Source organism: Prinia subflava, chromosome 1, assembly GCF_021018805.1.
Source record: "Prinia subflava isolate CZ2003 ecotype Zambia chromosome 1, Cam_Psub_1.2, whole genome shotgun sequence".
Lineage (NCBI taxonomy): Eukaryota > Metazoa > Chordata > Aves > Passeriformes > Cisticolidae > Prinia > Prinia subflava.
Window position 1 is genome coordinate 51,913,754 of NC_086247.1, and position 20,906 is coordinate 51,934,659.

Consider the following 20,906-nt stretch of genomic DNA (forward strand, 5'->3'; position numbering starts at 1 on the left):
AATCAGCCACCCCTGACCTCTGGCAGTGCAGGGACAAGGCACTGAGCACTAATAAGGCTGTAACAATACCCTGCTGTTCTGCTGTCCTAATGAACCCATGGGGCCAGGAACTTGTGCAGCAGCCATCTGGGACATGCGGAGCAGTACAAACACAGTTTCCAAGCCTTTCCTGTGTCTTGGTTATAAACAAATCCCCCCTCTACAGAGGTCCAGACATTTGCCAGTTTTATTGGCATGAAATCTGCAGGAAAGTGTGGCAAGGAAATGGGTCCCTGGGGAGAAACCACTGAAGGGAGAGCACCTGCAGTGGAAAACAGCAAGCAGGAGTGAGGCAGTGCTGCAACCAGGACATGGGAATGAAAGGGATTTTCTGTGAAGAATTCTCATTAAGATGATGCGAGATGAGTGAGCCAAAAGATTAAATGGCCAGCAATGAAAATTGCCTGTGAAGAACCAATCTGGTATTCCACCAAGCAGGTGGAGGTTGAGTGATGATACAGCTTTTGAAAACCAGGAACCAGGTGACAACTCCGGAGCCACCTCCCTTTCTGCTCAGGAAACCCTGACCAAAAGAGAACTGAAGTACAGAGCTCAAATCTTTCCTCAGGCAAGGCAGCCAGGAGGTAAATTCAGCAGGATGTCTGGCAGCATTCCCAGGCACTGCCCCACAGAAGAAACGCTGCCCTTTAGCAGCGCTCAGAACAAGGCTGCACATATTCCCAAACCCCATATCCTTAGGGACACCATGAAGATTGAATTATTGACACTGCTAACACTGCTGGCATGAGAAAATCCCCCAGCAGAGCTCAGCAATAGAGTCCACATCCCTCAGGCTGTAATGCTGTAATTTCCAAATGCTCTTGGGAAACGCTGAGAATAAATCAAGTCTCTCCTTCTCTTCTGCTTCTTGGGAATCATCAAACAAAGAAGAAAGGAAGGAGACAGATCCATGACACTCTGGGTGGAGGAGAAAGGACAAAGCCATTTCTCCACTGAAGATGATCTTCAGTTGTTACATGAAAGGGGAATTCAATTGAAAACTGCAAACACTCAAGTCTTAGGAAAAGCTTCAAACTCTCCCTCAAATTCCCAGGCCTGCACCACTACTGCATAAATAAAGCATCCAGAAGTTCTCTCTCATTTTTCAACATGGAAGTGTTTTACCTCTAAGTAACTAGAAAATACCTAAAGGGATCAGATACAATCCTTCATTTTACTGGACTAATGGAAGAGTACATGAGTACAGTGGTGGAATTAGGTTGGGCCATGTTAAGCCCTGGCCCCAAAGACTGGGATTTAAGCCCCAATACTCCTCCAGCAAATACTGTGCTTCACCCACAGCCAAGAGGATCACCTGAACCACCCTCTGGGCTCAACAGGTCCTGTTCACCTCAGGAACTGCACAGATGATTCAACTACCATCTAACTTTCATTACACAAAGACAAAAACCCCCTCAGATGAAGGGATTTATGTTCTCTGAACAAAATGCAGGAATTGCTTGGGCTTCAGTGCATACTGCTGAAATGGGAATCATCTGGTCTGGGAGGAGTCACTTCCAGGTGCTCTCCTCAGGGCAGCAGGGAGAGCTGCACTGCTCCCTGCTTCCACACAGCCTGCTGCCATCCACAGCCCTGTCACCCTGCCTAGTCCTCCAGGGATTTTGCCAATTTTGAAAAGAAAGAGGGACACGTGTGGGGAAAAATAAATAAGTAAGTAAATAAATAAATAACTACACCAGAAAAAGCACATTAAAAACACTCACCCACAAAAAGTAATAAAAAAATTTCATAAAAATCCTCAAGCCTAAAAGAAAAAAACCCCTGCAATTTAAAACCTCAAACCAACCCCAAAAATCCCCAAACCTGCCACACCTAAAGGCAGACAGAGATGACTCTGCATCTTAAGCACCTCCATGGCTGTGCTAAGGAGTACAAAAGCAGCCTCTGGGGAAGTAAATAGCAACTTTCTGTTTACAAGAGAATAAACTGCAGAATAATCTATTTTCCAAAAAAACAGGAGGTGGAAAAAAGATATCTCCCTAAGGCTCAACTGCCAGGGCATCAGGTACCTGACTGATAAGTGAAAATGTTCTGCTAAAATACATCAAAGATAAGCTGCCACAGACATTTCTACTTCCTCGGGGGAAAAAAGCTTCACATACTTTGGATTCTGAAGGCTGGAAGAAAGGTGATTTAAGGAAGTTAAGCCCCTGGAAGACACAGAAGGAGACACTGGATCAGTAATTTTAAATGAGAGGGAAGGAGAGCAGTTAATGGACTGCAGGCAGGTTAAGGGCAATTTGAACTCACAGCTTTCTGTAAATCTGACCGAGGTGGATGCTCAGACTTACTTCCAGCCAAGATGCCATTTCACGCTGGAGGCAACAGGTTCCCAAGCAAAAGGGACACTTGGAAGAATCCAGCAAAACCTCAACAACATGGTCAATGTACATCTGTGCTGTAACATATTCAGTCTCAAAATGCTGAATTCTTCATGATCATTAAGCAAACCCCTTGTCCCTGAAATAGCCACCAAAGTGTAGAAAACGGAAAGAAAACGTCCACTTAAATTTCAAACTTGTTTTTTTAATGTCTTAAAAAGGTCACAAGATTTTTTTCAATCTTATTAATAAATTTTATTTGGACAAGTAGAGAACAACTTGTATCACAACAGCTTTTAAACAACATGATTAAAGACTGCAGCACTCCAAGGAGGCTCACAGATATGTACAGTATATGAAGAAAAAAGTTGCACCTTCAGAGCTGATCATGATCAAGTTAAAAATACCTGACTTAAAGTACATGTGCTAATAAATTTCCTTTAGGTCATGACCAGCATGAAAATAATTAGAACACAGGTACTCAGCAAAGTTTTCTGCTAATGGGTACAGCAATATGCTGCATTTAAGGATTAAAATCAGATTCTAGTTTAGTGTTAGCACTGAGCCCTTAAGAGAAATCCAAATTTCTACTTTTTCCCATTTACAAACATCAAAGCTATTCCCACTTAAGGGTGTGCCCAGCTGCACACAGATCAAGTCCTTGACTGATAAAAACTTCAGCTCTAATACTGGAGGTCTCAGTCCCTGTACAAACTCACCTCTCTGGCCATCTCGCCTATCAGCTGCTACAGAAAAAACTTGCTAAGTTAACTCCTCAGGAGAAACAATGCAGGTCTCTGGAAATCATCACAACCTTTCTACAATGAAAATGATCTGCCAATTCAAGTTTCATTTGTTCAGGAAGACAGAAGATTTAAGGCTTCGGTGGCAAAAATAATCCTCTGAGCAGTGTTTTTCTAAAGTCAAGCTGACACAGGTATGTTTACTTTGCCTTGACTTAAAATCCCTGGTTATCAGTTTTAGATAACATCCACCTGTTAAACCTGGCAAGAAATCCCTCCTTCCAAAGAGGCTGCTCTAAGTCAACCATTTTAGAAGCATTTGAGGATAGTTTAATTTTTCTTTTTTTAATTATAGCAACATTCAGAACTCAGTAAGTTGATGAAGCAGTGCTCATGGCATCATCCGCAATTTTGGTACTGGCAGGGTGGATGCTCGCAAAATACTTGACATCACTGTCACCATCCATTTGAAGAGCCATAATTGTCTGTTCCACAGCTTCTTGGTGAGAGTTGGCAGAATTCAGGAAATACTCTGTAAAAGAAAATGCACAACACTTACAGGAGTAAAGGACAGCAGATACTTCAATACCAACCTCAGGGATACAAAATTTCAGAGGACAGTGCACACTTACAGTCCAACTGGAATATCTGAGCAGGCACACAAGACACTTCCAAATATACCAATGAATTCACCTTAAAAAAAATCATTCCATGTTGCAGAGCACAGTTGCTCTAATGATATTGTTTAAGCAAGGATTTCTATGGGCCTTCAGTATAAAACTGTGACAAACTCCATGGCCAAAGAGGAAGAAAAAGCCTGGAAGCAACTCCAGACAAGAGTGCTTGTATTTGTGACAGAGGAAAGTGAACCATCAACACATGGCCACTCCATTTCCCTGCCAGCCTAGCCAAATAATTATCAAATGACAGAGCTAAGATAACGTGAAACAGGAGTGGAAGAAGTTCCAACATTCCACAGTTTCGATGAACTACAGAACACAAGATCCATAAAAAAAGCAGTGTAACTACAAATGGCTCACAGGAAGATTAGTTGAGATCTGAGGTTTAAAAACTCCTGAACTGATTTTTTAAATCTGCCTTTCCCAATCTATCCACCCTCCCTAATCATACACAGAACACTTTTGGGGCAGGGACTACCTGTGCCACAAGCTTACACAGTGGCAATGCAGAATGGAGGGGCACAAAGATACCAATGCCACAAGAGAGCAGGAAGAACAGTGACATCCTTGGCACAGTTACCCTAGGATAAATCAGTGCCCATCTGCTGATCCATCTCAGCTGTCTCCATGTGCTTCCTCAGAGCCAGCATGCACAAGGCAGCTCCCAACAGCTCAGCAGGCCTCAAGCCAGTGGAAGTGAGCAGAAGTGGATGAAGTATTCCAATTGTGGACACTCTGCTGTTTTACAGAATAGCTGAATACTTCTAATGCTGCTTTCCTTTACAGGCCCTTGGATTCTGAGCACTGCTGACCCTTCTGGCACCTGCGAAGCACCAGGGATGCTTTCCTAAGCACAGTCTGCAATTTGAGAGCTGCATGTCTTATTTCCCTGAAGAGAATCCAGAGCAGCTTTCTTCCCACTGCTACCAGAAAATATAAAGCCCAAATAACAGCTCTCTTCTCCCCCAGTGAGAAAACAAATGGTGGTTTGTATTTGTGTAATTTTTTCTATCTTACTCTTATTACACAGAACATCAACAGATTTTTTTTAACTAAATAAAGGGCACTGTTCAACACCTTCACAGTTGCTAGCTGCTCACTTGTGCTTTCCAGTGACGCCTCTATGAAGCAGCTCACTCATGGAAAATGACACCAAAGGAACAGGCTGGCATATGAGCAAGAACTCATTTCCTCAGCATTACACAACAGCAGGTCAGACAGCACAATGGGGTCATGGCTTTATGTCAGCCAAGGTAATATCTCACACCAAAGAGACAGTAACAGCAACAGCAGCCCACATCTGATGTTGCTTCTTTTTTCCAAGATGAATTTAGGAAAATCAGAGAAAAAAAAGAACCAACCCCATGCAGTCACAGCCCATTGCAACTCCTTCTGCCACTAACCTTTCTCTAAAAGGGTTTGCTTCAATGTTTTTGCCAGCAGAACTCGAACATTTGGAACCTTGTCAGATGCCAAGTGCAGTAAGTGTGGCAACAGATGCACAGCAAACTGGTCCATGGGCAGGCAGTCATCTTCACTGATAGTCTGGCAGGAGCACAGAGGTGATTTCATTACATTTCAGCACAGGGAGGATGAAATCTCAACACATAATCACAGCTACCAGATCTTATTACCTTTGTAGCGCCTATACAATAGCTGGTATCCACGAAGTTTTAAACTACTGTAACAGTACTTTCTAGCACAAACCCAGACACAATCAAGCAAACTAGAGTTGAGGAAATTCAGGCTCAGTTAAAAGTCTACCTTGTTTTGTATAAAATCTGGAACTCCCTTTTTTTCTGGTTTTTTTTTTTGTTTTTTTAACAACTGTACCACTTGAAAACAGGAGAGAAAAGTAGAAGACCTTTGCAATCCTTCTCACAGTTAATTTAGTCTTTGTTTAAACTAGATACTGTATTAAGACAAAAATGTTTCATCTCAATAAACACCTCTTATACCAGAACATGTTTCTCTAAATAGGCTCGAAGCTCACATTTCTCCACACACATCAATGCAATGTCCACCTGGGCAGCAGCCACAGTGGCTCCCAGTCTGCACCTCTGCTACAGCCTCCAAATTTGACCATTTCCTTGGGATCCCAGCTAGTTCCAGCTCCTGTTTGTTTCACTGAGAATGCACAGGCTTTGACCAGGCTGCACAACCTGGCTGAAGAGGCACAGGCAGCACCTACTGATTGATTTCTAAAGATTTGTTATTTCACTTTATGCTGAGCAACAAAGCAGATTACCAACTCAGAGATTATTTTACTACACTTGAGCTCTATATTCAATATCAGATTTGATGACCTGTTGCTAATATGCAGAGCTAAAGAGGCAGTCAAGCTCAAACAGCCATGAAACTATTCCCCTGGAAACAAAGTTCTCAAATATTCACCAATATTGTGTCAATAGGCAGCTGGAGAGTTCCAGTCCCCTTAATTCTGATCACCACCCCCACCCCCCAAACAAAACAAGAAAACAGACAGACAACAAACCAACCAACCAACCTCCCCAAAACCCCCAGAATATAAATGAGAAGACATTTCACCTGGCAAATAAAGACAAAAGTCTGTCGACCAGACCATTTGTGGCATCTACAGAACTTTTCAACAAGTTCATTCATGAGGTCTACCACGAAGGTTGGTGTTGAAGCCATGTACAGCTTTTTTACCATTTCACTAACCTTGAAGAAGTGAGAAGAAAAAAAAAGTAAATACAAAAATTACTCCTGACCAGCAGCACTCAGAGGTCTGATATGCTAAATGCACTTAGATTGCTTTACCAGCTTGTAGGAAATCCAGCGGACAGAGGAGACTTTGTCTGCACAGAGGCTGAAAGCAATGGGCCGCAGGTAGTCGTAGATGTCCCTGGCACTGTACAGGTCTAGGAGCAGAATCAGCTGCCTACAAGACGGAGTAAGAGCCAAGGAGAGCACATCACAGCAAGAAAAAAGGCAGCTTAACTGAGTATCATCATTCATATAACAACACTTGTCAAACATGAGATGTGGCCATAATGAAGTTACTGGGGAGCAAAATCTACTTTTCAGTGCCATTGATTTAACTTGCAAATATTGAACTGCCACTTGCTCACAATAATGACAATAGAACTACTGGGAATTTTTAAGCAAGGGAGACATGGAGGAGGACAAAGACCACCCACTAATCAAACATGAAATAAGAAATATCATTGCAAAATAGCTATTATGTGATTTTCACATTTTTTTAAATATCCACAGCAATAAAAACAATCATTCAGAAAAGCACGTACTCAGCCAGCTCAGCACGGAAACGCCAGTTCCTGCTGTTATCAGTCACCAGGAATTCCTGAAGCTGATAAAGATACTCTCGTCTTTTGTCAACATGAAGAAGCTGTAACAGTAAATACAAACTTACAAAAAGAACTACCGGCTACGATCAGCAGATAGCACAGGAGCTTTAAATACAACTAATGAAACATTCCTTTTAATTTAAAAAGCCTTAAATCCTTAGCAACAGTGTTGCTTTCCTGAGCTAAACCCTGTAATGCTTAACACTGTAAAATCACATGGGGCACTACTGAGAGGAAAATGTGACAAGTCTCTCCTCATACTCTAAGAGAAGAGCCATAAAACAGTAAAGGTAGTTTTAGGATTTGTGTCTCTCAGCTCCAGAAATGAGGCAGTTACAGAGAAACTGCTACAGAAATTTGACAAGTAAGTTGTGTAGGCAGATTAGAGACCTCAAAAAGAACCCAACAAAATTCACCAAGAAGAAAACCACCAAAACAAACCAACAAACCCACCAAAAAAAAAAAACCCAAAAAAACCCAACCAACCAAAAAACATTCATATCCTGAATAAACATGAACAAAGCTCTTCAGAGAAAAAAGTACCAGCAACACAGATCTCCTGCAATATATATTCCTGTATTAAACAGATATCTACAGAGATCCCTGTAGAGTTACATGGGTGTTGTGCTAAAAAGCAGATGCACACAATGAAATGAAGCAAAATCTGTCAGTGCACTTGACCAGAGCTGAACACAGACGTACCTTCAGGAAGTCGTGCAAGTGCTTAAGCACACCTATCCTCACTTCATCTAGGTCCTTCAAAAAGCCATTGAAGACAGGAACTAAATCTCCAGCTGTAAGCTGGTCTCCAAGGATGACAGCAAGTTCGTGTATGGAAAATGCCAGCGTCCGCCGAACCTTCCACTGCAGCAGAAATCAATGTTACTGATCCAAAGTGCTCCAGTCAAACCTGAGGGCTGGTGTCCAAGCTGGACTCCCAGCAAATCCCACTACTTACAATTATCCTTACAGTGTCTCATGTAACAACTGAAAATTACACACTGGAAATTTAAAATGGAAAAAAAAAAAGGAAATGGAAGAGAAGACAAATGACAAGGTATCCTTTCTTCCACCTGAATATCAAAGAACTATTCAAATATAAGTCATCAAAATATTTTAAGTTTTCAGATGCCATGAAGCAAAATAGTATTCCTGACATCAGTAGTCTTGCACACATTACTTTTTGCTTTAAATTCTTTAGCATAAATTACTTTCATCCTACTACTCTCTCATTCTGTTTTTAAAATTAAATGAGTAAGATCTGTATCCCACAGCGTTTTAGCTGGGATATTTTAGCTTCCATAATAGGTAAAGTTTCTTCCACAGTTAGTGCCCAGCAGCCCAAGGACCAGTGTAGTTTTCAGACACCCTAAATTGAGGGTGCATTGTTTAATTTGAGTAATTATTTTAAGTAGAATTTTAAAAATAAAATAGCATCTGTTCTTTAGCCAGCACTTTCCAATTAGCATGGTCACTGTTCTTTTGCCCTGGTTTGGTGATCCAATCTTAACTCAGATTAGACTGGCGATAAATTCTGGACACTTCTGAACACAGGGTAATTTATTTTTACTTATGTTTTAAATTTATTAGCTGGTTGTTTTTAATGGCTGTAAAGGAGCCTGGAAAACATGAGCAATAGCCATGTATAAAATTACTCACTATGTATCACTGAGAACTGCTGCTCTGACAGACCGAGCAGCAAGTTCAAGAGAGGTGAAGCAGTCTGAGAATATTTAAAAAAATAAAAAAGAGCATCTCCAAAAAAGGAAACAAAGGAGGTCTGGGAAACAACTGTAAACCAACAGCAAAATGCAGAAAGCCACCTCCTTACCACCTGACAACAAGGAAAATGCTGCTATTTCCAGGATTTGTTTTTAAAGCAGCAGTGCTGCTGCGTGGTGATAGCGATGTTATTCCTGTATGACTAACTGGATGTGGCACCAAGGCCTGCTGTGAGGCTGACTCACTGAGCTCCAGACATGCCTGCAGGGGCATGTCTGCTCCCACAGCAGCACAGCCCCAGTTCTCAAACCTAGCAGACTCCCAGACACTGCCATAAGATCTCCAGCATGCAGCAAATCAGAAACCTCTCCTCATTTTCCTACTTGAGATCCATCTCCCACCCTAAACAGCCCATTCCTTTACTACCTGAGTACCACACTCCCCCTGCTTCCTCTGAAACAACCACTGCACCTTCATTCCTTATAGGATACCAGCAGCGATGGAAAGCTCTGAGTAAAAAGCACAGCAGCCCAGCACTCAGTGAAGAAGAGAAACCACTACAGAGGTTGTAACTAGTCTTTGTCACACACAGAATTTCAGACTGCTCGAGCTCACCTGCATGTCAGATGCCAGAGTCTCGTAGGTGTCTTTCAGACAGTGCCAGTTCTGCCTGCCCAGGGTCAGGGCCACGCCGGGCAGGCTGTAGGCACAGTGCTTGGCAATCTCGGTGTCGACTGTTTGTGCGCGGGACGGATCAGTCATGGATAAATACTGATCCAGCAAGGCTTGAGGTACAACATCCTGCAGCAGGACAAAGGCAGAGCGTCCACACTTTCATCACTTACTCCTCATAATGCTCACTGTAATTCCAGGGCCCTCTTTTTTCCCCATAACTATAGAATATTATTTAATTACGGTGTCTTAATAAGAGCAGAATGATTTTGAATCTACTAAGTTCCACCAAAAGGTTCCAAAAAAACCAGTAACATGACTGGGGGCTATTTGAAAATATCCAGACCAACATAGGAGGGGAGCAAATGGACCAGTCTTCTTGGGAGCCCAGGAAATGGAAAGACTGCATTCTACCTTTCTGCAAACATTGAGGCTCACGTGTTGTGCAAATTGGCTATTTTATGTCATCCATAAAGACACGTACAACAGCAAATTATGAGACTTCTGCAAAAAACCCTTTCCTAATGCTCTCAAAATCTTGAGAAGGTGTAGAGAAGAAAACTAAATTAAAATGCCTTGGGGAAGCAGGGAAGGGGAGGGAGCAGAGTAGTATGTTCAATATTGCTTCCAAACTCCCTGAACAATCAACAGGGAGGAAAAGGCCTCTCTAGAGACAAAGAGATCTCCAGTGAAGAACAATCCTGTCCACGGAGGAATTAAAGCATCTGAATTGAAGTTCTGTGAAAACCTCTTTGTGCTGACTTCACCACTGCCTTTGCTTCAGCAGTGCTAGGGACTGACTCCACTAAGGGCTGCACAAGAGCATTTTCCTCCCACAGCCACTGCAGTTCCACTGACAAGTGAGGGACTGACGTTTGCACTCAAGGAATCGCACTGGTGCACAGTGGCACTGTGATACCCAACTATGGAACTACAGACATTCCATTCCTTTTGGAAAAGACACCAGAGGCAGCTCCAGCTTAATGAAACACTTTCAAAACCGTTCTGCAAAAAGCTATCAAGGGGTGGGGGTGGTTCCTCTCAAAACACGCAATAAAAAACCCATCCTGTTTCCTCAATAACCTAATTCCCATGACAGCATGCTTTCCATAGAAAACTAAAAATGAAACAGAGCCTGAAGATCTTTGACAACTCTTATCTCATGTCAAAAAAAATTTGTCATCTCTCATGCACAGATGTAACAGAAGCAACTGCTAAATGAAGTCATTAACTCTGGAAACAAGGACTATATTAATGAAGAGTTCTTTAATAGAAACTATATCCTGTCAGAAATGACTGAATGAAAAAGCAGATAAAGGAAACCCCATATCCATAAAATAGTCACTTCTCTGATACATATAAGAAAACCAGAAGTCACTGTCCTTTACCTGTACTTTGGATTTTCTTTCTTCTTCAGGGCTGAAACTACTGTTGGTACTCAAATCTGAATCATTATGAATATAGTGAAGTGTAGAATCCATACTCTGAAAAAATGAAAATAAAAGGTCATACAAAACACACTCTAAGATTAAACACAAAAATACCAACATCAAGAAGTGCTGTCCTCGCCTCAGAGTCTATTTCTTAGATTAAAGGAATACATGTTTTATTATCAAATACAATTTTGCTGCAGCCCAAAATCAAAAGGTCTGCAAGATAAATCTGTTTTCAATGTCAAACACACGTTCCTCTTATTCTGCTCCATTTTGGTTCTTATGGAATGAAAATCACAGGAGAGGAGTACCTCTGAGACTGCATTAAAGAAAATATAACTAGCATATGGGTCCCATTGCTTCTTCCCTGAATGGAAAATGAGAAAACACCTGTAGCTGATTTTGCTGGATTTGTTGCTTTGGATTTGTGCTAGAAAAAAGTCAAAGCAAAGCCACCCTCATACTGAAGAGTAGAACCTGATGAGACTCATGCTGTTGCACCCTTCCTGGAGGTGATTATTGTATAATCTTCTCTGGATAAGCTTCACCTTATAAAACGGAGTCCTACTTGGCCACAGCTGCTGACAAGAGTCATCACCTCTCTCAGCAGTCGTATTAAAATCATTTTCAGCCATCATGTTAGCACCCTGGCTACACAAGTGGGCCTTGGGGATAAGGGCTGAGACTCTGCTTGGGAACAGTGGCAGGGGTGTGATGGGCTGCACTAAACTGTGCTGCTGGGGGATGCAGCACCGACGCCTTCGGTACAAGTCCAGCTCCCCAGATACAATGGGAGTCGTGTAACAAACCATGAATTTCCAGCAGCGTGCAATGAATATCTGGAAAGTAGATCAGGCTGCTGTGTGGTGGAACAGGACAAAGGCATTTTTGCTAGATTTGAGCCAAGGTATCTATCTATTCACAGATGCTGCAGGGGGAGCTCCTAGGGTCAACACAAGCAACAAGAACAAGCCTACTTCCACCAGATGTTCAGATCATTTTGACAATGAGAATTTTCCAGCAAACTACAAACTTCTTCAAAAAAAAGCCTCCAGGATACAATCTGTCTTCCTTGGTTTGACTTCAGACAGTTGCTTTTTCCTTCTGCACGAGCTGCTTTCATCTAAGCACTGGGCTGTAATTTTAGCTGCAGAGGTATAATTACAGGTGATAAAGAACAGGCAGAGCTGTGAGGCAATTGCATATCTCAGGCACAGCAGTCCATGTCACCTGTCAGGCTTAGCAAGCAGCAGCAAGAAGGTGTTAAAGAGCCAAGGAAAGAACATATTTCCAAGCAATTCCAGAACTAAACGTGTCCAGCAGCACAGAGCTCCAACTATAAAATCTCCAGAGGCTCTGAAAACTACCTCTGCAGGATTTTTAGTTTGACAGTCAATTCCTCCTTCACTTTTTAGCCTTTTGTTGAAAAAGAGATTATTTTCAGCATTGCCAGTCACCAGCTTTGATGTCTTGCAAATTAAGGAATGATGAGGTAACCAGTACACCCTAGCCATGGTGCTTTCCGTGAGTTGCCAGTTTGCACGGGACCAGAGGTCAGTCATCCATTCTGTTACAATAAATATGAAAGGACTACAGCTCACATTCCCTGCTACCTCAGTTCCAAAAGCTTCAGCTTAAAAATATCATACTTTATGGACTGAACCAAGTCAAAAAAACTGAATAAAACGGAGGGTGTCACGCATGGGAACGTTTTTACCCAGACACTTTTGAAGTCAAATATGCATTCTAGAGAGGAAGAGCTTCAGCAGAGAATGACAGCCATCAGTCAGTATTTAGGTTATGCAGTATCTCCACCCCTGAAAATGAAGTTCCATCTGTACTTCTTCCATGCACACACCAAACTGAGCATTGCAGAGAGCCAGGAATGAAAATCCAGCAGGGTTTAGCCTGAAAGCTTCTTGTGCACCAAATGCAAAATCTTTGTCATGGCCTTACAGATCTGTAAGGTTAAGCTTCCCTTGGCTGTGTAACAAGAGCTCCAGGGTTGTGCTCAAAGATCTCTGCTCCGTGTCAAGGGCTGGACACCAGGACAGCTGGGGCTGGTGTTTCCTGACGGGGCAGCTGGCCCAAAGAAAGAAGAGGCCAGAGTCAGGGGTCCATCTCCTCCTGGCATCCGTCCTATTCTTAGAGAGAGGTACTTGTGCCAGACAGGAGTGGGAAGGTTTTAGCCCAATTTCCTTTCTCCCTCTACCTCCAAATAAAAACAGACTCCAATACGTAACATCTCCTTATCAAACCTTAGAAAGAATGTACAACCTAAAGAAAATAAAAACAGTGCCTCTTGAGAAAAAATAAACAGCTACCTAAGACAAACAAGCTTTATCATGTCCCAGAAATCTTACTGGTTCACTCTAGTACACCATTTATTTTCATCTGAATAGAGAATCTGTCTTTAACATGCAGCATTAACTCTTTCATGAGCCAATACAGCTGCCAAAGGACTAGCAAACTGTGGTTTTGCTTAGTGGTATATATGCAGAACTGTGCAGGCTGCATTCAAATATAAAATTCTCTCAAGTCCAGTACGCTACTGACACACTGCTATGCTGAGACTTAAAAAATCCAAGAAACGACAAGAAGAAAAAAATCACCAAAATAACAAAACCCCCAGTAAACTAAAAAACCTGAACAACCACCTGCGAAAATCAGAGGTCTCTTCACTGCTAGGGGCAACAGTCTACTTGCTCAACACATCACAGCTTGATTCCCAGAATTCTAGGTCACCTCCATAATATCTGCTCACTAGTAAAATGAGGACTTGATTCAGTGCCAGTAACAAACAAGGAACTGAGATAAGATTAAGAGCATCCTTTTAAAGCATAAAACTGAAACATGCAAAATCAACATAGACCAGCTATGTGACTGGTTCTTAAATTTTCTATCAGCGCTATACTCTGTGTACAGAAACATAAAACGCAGGACAGGTCTCTCTGAACAAACACTGCCCTCGTCACCCCCCAAAATTCTTAAGAATGGAGGATAAATGTACACTGTCATTTTAGGTTAGCATTAGAAAGAAGAGATCCTACAATAAAAAAAGCATATTGAGCCTGACATGAAGGAATTGGTGGCAGGCTGGTGTTTTTGAAACAAACCCCATTTGTAGAGTTAAATTATGATTGTGTATAATTAGCAGTATCCAAGTAAATGTCACATTCCTGAACTCCTTGTATGTTTTTGGTCTAGATGGTAGTCCAACAGCGTAGAGAAAAAGTTAATTAAATGTCATCAAGAAACACTGCTCTAATTAAAGAAGGATGAAAATGTTTGCATTGAACTGATACTAACTCCTAGACATTTCAAAGACGTTTGTCAAAGTTTCATCTGGAAAACACAATTTCAGTAGTATGATTCAACCAATCACTTGCTGTGGTTTTATAGAGCCTATTTTGGAATCACTGCCTTCTGCAACAGCAACAGCATTTAATACCACCTGATCTTGTGGCATTATACTCAGTGAATGTGGTGGGTTTGGCCTGACACAGCAAAGAACAGAAAAGAGTATTAAATGCCAGGACTGCAGTCGGGCAGGGAATGGGGAGTTGGGCTGAAGAAGCAACTGCAAAAAATTCAAGATGTTACTGATTGCTAGAATAATTTTCTCTTTCAGCAGTCCACACAACATCTCAATTGCAGGTCCTGAACTTCTCTGATGCAGACCAGTAAACCACAATAAATCAATTCAACAGGGAGCAAAGGGAACAAAGTATCTAATTCTCAAGGTTCAGGGAGGGCACTGGAGAAGATTCACTCAGTATAGGGAGGGGCTCTGTTTTAAGCAAGGTAATTTCAGATTAATAAAATGTGGAAGCATTAAAGCATCTTCAAATGCAACAGTCACAACAGAGATTTTAACAGAAACAGTTTCAAGAATTTACATGGACAAGCAGAGAACTGGCAAAAAAAAAAAAAAAAAATCTTCACATGAATGCAAATTACAGCTCTGTTACTGGAGCCTTGGAAATCCTAATGGGAAAAAAGCAAAGTACAAAACTCTCCTCTTACCTCAACAGTGTCACCAATTAAAGGCACAATATCACCCAGTATAGGTTTAAAACTTTGTTGGTCATTGATGGTTAGCTCAGCCTGTGAATCTGTTCCCTTGCCAACACTGGCCATTGTCTCTTCTTGAGGATCCAAACTGGATGCTCTGAGTGCAGCAGACAACACCTCCACTTGTGCTGCAGTAATGAAAGAGAAATACATGAGAGACCAAACTGCAATAAACTTTTAGCAAGTCCACAGACCAACTTTTAGACAGTGACTAATTAGCCAAAAGATGGCAGAGGAGCTACAGGAGAGGTACCAGCTTAAGATCACTAGCTGTTGGTCAATGCCAAACTAGGGATGAATTCAGTCCTAGATTAACACCCCACTCCTCTCCTAGGGTACCCAACCAAACCACAGTCCAGTGAAATTTGTTCCTGAAGCTAAAATGAGCAACCAAACCCCATAACCCAAAAGGAGTAAGGAGACTGCTGTTATGGCTGGATTGGTTCTTTACCAATTTTAGTAAATATTAATGGTGCAAATAGGTTTTTTGGGGCAGAACAGCCCATGAATATTAACTTACAGACTGGGCGATTTGTGAGAGGTGGGACTAAGAGAAAGAGGGACAAAGTGGTTCAAATAAAGATTGAGAACAGGTTTAGTAGTAAACAGAGGACTTCAGTTCTGAGAGGTTATTTCTCCCTCCATACATTAAATTCTTACAATTTAATAGCAACTCTAAAGGAAGACCTATATAGAAAGATGCCAGACATGATACTTCAGCCTCCTTGGACCCTCCAAACAAATAAGGAGATTATACTGTCTGATGTTCTCATCTCAAGAAGGCATTGGCACTTCATACTCTGCTATCCACTCTTTTGGAAAAGATCCAGCAGTTCTGAGGCTGCTCTGCTTTCCATCCCTCTGTTTACTGCCAATTAGAAAAAGCTTTGTTGAGCAATGCTCCTTGGATATAGCCTGACCTGAGATCAGGTATTGGAGGCAATCTCAGCTGCAAGTGACACAGAATTCAATGCAGATTAATCTACCCTGCCACTCTCCTCCTCCACTTCTTTCCAAGAATGCAAGGAGGAATAATCTCCTCACTTACTAAATTCGAATTTACCCAGCCATCCGGAGGATCTGTTCCTCATAGATTTCATCTTTTCCAAGGTTTCTTAAATGTTCACTGAGAAATTACACGACAAACCATATGCTTGTTTTTAATCCCATATTGCCATGCTAAACTACAGAATTCAGAATTTCTCCCTCTAGCTTTTTGAGCATGCTTGTTAACAAGAACTAAACAAAGAAAGTTGGACTCATCTGTAGATGGAAGAAACAAATATGAAATACAACTGCTACAAGAAATAAAAATTGTTAATTCAGCAAAATCTTAAGATTAGAATCCTTAGCAAAATCTAGCAAAAATTGGAAAACACACTGTGGGTTCACTGGTTTGTTGGTAGAGTCTAATGAGCAGGAATAAAGACAATTCTTTACAATATGCAGTGCTAACTCTCTAACAGTGTCCAGTTTCTGATAAAATAACCTGAAAATATGATTGCTGTATTATTGTGTTCCTCAACAAGAAACAGGAAAAACACACTGTTAAAAACTTAACCGTATAACCAACATTATACTTATACTTCCACTACAAAACATGTGAAAAATACCATTTAAATATATATTATAATTTACGTATAAATATATAAAAATAAGGCAGTTTACAATTTTAAGATTAACGAGAGTCTGCTGCAACCTTACTCTTCCAGTATTACCTCACTGACAGTAAACTTATGTACTTTAAGAGCCATGAGAATAAAAAAGATCAAGGTTAATAAATTTCCCAAAAACTTGAATACATCACCCCCAAAACCAGGCAAAATAAGTGGCTATGCTAAGGCAAGAAATGCCTGGCTTATTTCCAAACTATTCCAAACAAGAAAATGAAAAGTAATTACATTCTGCTGCAAATTAAGGAGCCATTTTTCTTGAAGACCTCCTTCTTGAAGGACAACTTCATGAAAAATGTGCTTTCCTCTCACCTTCACTTAAAAGTCAAGAAAGCTTACCCTGACTAGGTAAACACATACTGCTTCAATACTGTTTATGTATTTCTGAAAAACACACACAGAGCTCCAAAGATGACTTCTAGTAACAGAAGCATCTGCAGCAGTAACTGGGAATTTTCCAAGACATATTCCCCACCCATGCCCCACTGTCAGCCTGCACGCCTGGCCAACCCTTGCTTAGGGGCTCTACAGGATGGAGACAACACCCTTCCTGATTTCCTCTGCCTGCCCTAGAAGAAATACAACAAAAATCTGCATTTTCTCAGCTTCTTGTCAATTCTACAATCTCAAGATGTAGAGATGACGGACAGGAGAAGCCAAATTCCCAAGGATTTCACTGACTGCCAAGTGTCCTCTTTCTTCTTTCAGTGTTTATTCCTGACTTCAGTGCTACCATTCACTGAAAGGTGAAAGACCTGGAGTGTATAAACATTAAGATGTTTAGCTAAAAGTTTAGATAAAGAGGAGTCAAGCATTGCTGCTGCTCCTCATCTCTCATGAAAGATTTCCTACTGACATGAGACAGAAAATGGTTTCCAGAAAATCATTTCAAATTCAAGTAAAGGATAAGGCTCCCCTTTCACGAATGACAGAGAAATGCTTCACGAAGGGAATCTGCTGGCTAACCAGCTTTCACAACTACCATCAGTAAAAACTGGAGTGTAAAGGTCAGTTCTGCACCTAGCACAGGACTCAGGTAAACTGCACTGCTCAGAGAAAGTCAATGTTCACTGGATCTTAGACCATTAATTAGTCTTTCTTCAACTTTTGTTTCAGGTGAGAAGCATTTTTAAACAAGAAAGTATTTAGTCTTAGCTATTGTACCCACATTCTAAAATAACTGGTACAATCTGCAAATTCTAAACCACTTTCTATCCGGTCTTACTGAATTTCCTGGTTTTCAGGAGTTCCTGTCCTTTCAACAAACCTTATTGTTGTTTTCTGTTTCTTCTGATGTTTCATTTATTTTTTCTTCTTTTTCATTTCTTTTTTTCCAAAGGATTTGCCTTCCTTACCCTCACTTCTTACTCAGAGGCAAAAGCTATGGGCCACAATAATGGGTACAGAGACAAAGTAACTGAAACATACGAACAAAGTTTCTTCTCCTCACCTTTTCCATTAACAACATATTTTAGACTTTTATTACAAGCAGTGCCTGTAACCTGACTTATAAACATAGTTCTTCTAAGGGAATGACCCCACATTTGGGCTGGTTTGTCCCTATTAGGTCTCCTTTTGGCAAAGCAGCTTGTAACTGGCTTAAGCCACAGTTAGCCTCAATAGCCTGCAGGTCAGGCTTCCTCTGTTCCCCCAAATAATATTAACGAAAGCTGATATTTCATGATTTAGCCCTTTCTATGCAGAAAGTAAGATGAAGCGAGTTAAACAAAGTGCCTGTGGAAAGAAAAATAAAGAAATAAAAACATCTGAGGGAAAAAATAAGCAATCTCTGAAGGAAGCCTCAGGGAACTGGAAAAACGTGACCTGAAAAAAGACCCTGTGATAATTTTTAAAAAGCTAGATACTTCACAGGAACGTGCAGGTTCCCATTTCCCAGTCTGAGACCTTCCAGATGTCTGGCCAGTGGATTGGAAAGGTCCTTTTAACAGGGATTACAATATCAGTGCTTAACTTTGCACAGCCCATGTAGCTCTGCTGGCCAGCAGTTTGCCTGTGAGAAGACACGCTGTCTTTGTCTCGGTTGCTGACTGCTCAACCACCTGTTACTCAGATTTATCACTAGCAATAAGCTAGCTCTGGAAGGAAAGCCCCAAGGTAAAGAGTGATATTCAGGTGAAGCAGTTCATCCTTTTGTGAGAATAAGATCAGGGAAAAAATATTCTATGATGGCTACTGATTACCATTAAAAATTGTTTTTGCTAGAGATCTCAACAGTCTCCATGCCTCGAAACAAAAATCTAAGGCTTCAAAACAGAAACTGCTCTACTGAGGTGCACTGCAGAAAACCCCAAACAAACCAATACCAACCATCCCCCCCCAAAAAATCCCAACACAAAACACCAAACCAAAACCACATAAGCATGACCAGTGTGTATGTACACAGGAACCCCTTTATGTTTGGCATCCAAGACATCTGGAAGATGGGGACAGGCACTGAACATGCCATACTCTGGGCTGCACGACCTGGTGATGCCTTTCCTTTGACTCTTCCCATTGGCATGGTACACTCAGATAAAAACTGAGTTCTTCTTTCTCAATACTTCTGCCATAATGATGCAAGCAGGTCAGGGGAGAAGCAACTCACACAACACAGAAGGGTGAAGCAAGACGTGAAGTAGAGGAATGCCAAACCCAGAAGAGAAATGAAAATAAAAAAGGAAATAGGAGGGAGAATACATGTGGAGGGGAGGGGATAGGGGTACAAAGGTACAATAGCTGCTAGGGATGAACATACAATGCAAAGCAGAGGGTGAGGTGGGAGGAAGGAACAACAACAACACACCAAGAAAACCCCAACAAAATCATATTTTTCTGACTCAGAAAGAATCAGTGCTGGCTGAACTTCAGCACCAAATCTCCACATCTGCCTCAGCTGTCAGGAACTGACTCTGAAACCAACTAGCAAAATAGAAATCATCAACCTCCTCTAACTGAACAGTGAAGTACAGCATCTTATCACCATCCCTAGGTATTCTGCAGATTCAAATAATAAAAATTCAGTGTGGTCTTAAGAAACTTCAAAAACCCTGTGCCATTATGGTTCCACACAACAGGAATTCATTGTCTTCTCATAAGTCTATAAAATGTTAAAAAAAAACCAACAACAACCAATAACCTATGTCAAGAGAAGGCTGCTGAATTTGCACAGTCAAGCATGGAGAGGCAAGGTACAGCCAGAGACAAGGTCACCTGAACAACTTCATCTTATTGACACATGCAAAAGATCATACACCACAGTCTCATTCCCAAACCACACCTCATCACCTCATCTTGTCATGCCTTCAGGATGCTTGGCCAGTTTGCTACAGATGCCAGAAGATATGTACCCATGGAAGCTCTCCAGTATGGCAGGCCTCCACTTACCCACCACAGAGAACACAGCATCTTCCACTCCCATCCCTTGGCTGGGAATGACGCAATAAAGACAGGAGCACAGCATGGAAGCAGGAGTCCAGGACTTAGGTGACAGCAAACCAATGAAGAAAATAAGTGCAAGAAAAAGATCACAGGGATTTAAAAAGAAATAAAGAGAGGAAAAAAACCCTCCTAGCTTGCTCAGTCACTGCTGTCAAAGCAAAGCCTACTCACAGTACAAGACTCAAAAACATAATGGCCAGCTTTGCAGAGAGGGGAAGCACAGGCAGGGAAAGACCCTATGGACCATTTGGGACCCAGGCTGTTTGGCATACATTTGTAAGCCATGTACACTGGAAACAAAATTATCTGTGAAATTAGGTAGTTTCACAACATTTCTATGAAAACAAATTAGGATAAGCTTTTGACTGAATATTTATACCATCAGTTTGCAACAACAATTTTAGATTATATTGCCATGAGCAAAGAGTCAGGGATCTGATCTTCTGGATTAGCCCCAGAGCAAGCCTACCTTTTGTCACAATTTAGGAAGTGTAGGATTCAAAACACAGGCATTAAGTCAGCTACTCAGAGACTAAAGTCTGGATATCTATCACTTCTATGTGTGCCACTGTGCTTGAGACAAGCATGCAAAATTAACACTACTTGTACTTTGTGCAAAACTAGAATTGAAATGTTACTAAATTGAAGCAGGCATGTAAGTTAAATTCCAGCTTCTCAAGTATTTAGACTGAATAATGAGAGCACGGGCAAGAGGCAAAAGAGTAGAAGATTTAGGAGGAGTCTTTTATGGGGCTTCACTA

General features: G+C 41.4%; 1 protein-coding gene across 8 annotated transcripts in view; it reads right to left on the minus strand.

Moving 5' to 3' along the window:
- Positions 1-2,565: 2,565 nt before the first annotated feature.
- PPP4R1 (protein phosphatase 4 regulatory subunit 1) overlaps positions 2,566-20,906 on the minus strand; it is a 64,964-nt gene continuing 46,623 nt past the window's right edge. For all 8 annotated transcript variants that reach the window (XM_063396588.1, XM_063396572.1, XM_063396580.1 and 5 more), the window contains 9 exons: positions 14,987-15,162; positions 10,916-11,011; positions 9,471-9,656; positions 7,836-7,997; positions 7,074-7,174; positions 6,586-6,706; positions 6,352-6,486; positions 5,208-5,349; positions 2,566-3,656 (listed from right to left, as the gene is read on the minus strand). In XM_063396588.1, coding sequence (XP_063252658.1) covers positions 3,493-3,656; positions 5,208-5,349; positions 6,352-6,486; positions 6,586-6,706; positions 7,074-7,174; positions 7,836-7,997; positions 9,471-9,656; positions 10,916-11,011; positions 14,987-15,162 — 1,283 coding nt within the window. In that variant the 3' untranslated portion in view covers positions 2,566-3,492. The remainder of the gene's footprint in view (positions 3,657-5,207; positions 5,350-6,351; positions 6,487-6,585; positions 6,707-7,073; positions 7,175-7,835; positions 7,998-9,470; positions 9,657-10,915; positions 11,012-14,986; positions 15,163-20,906) is intronic.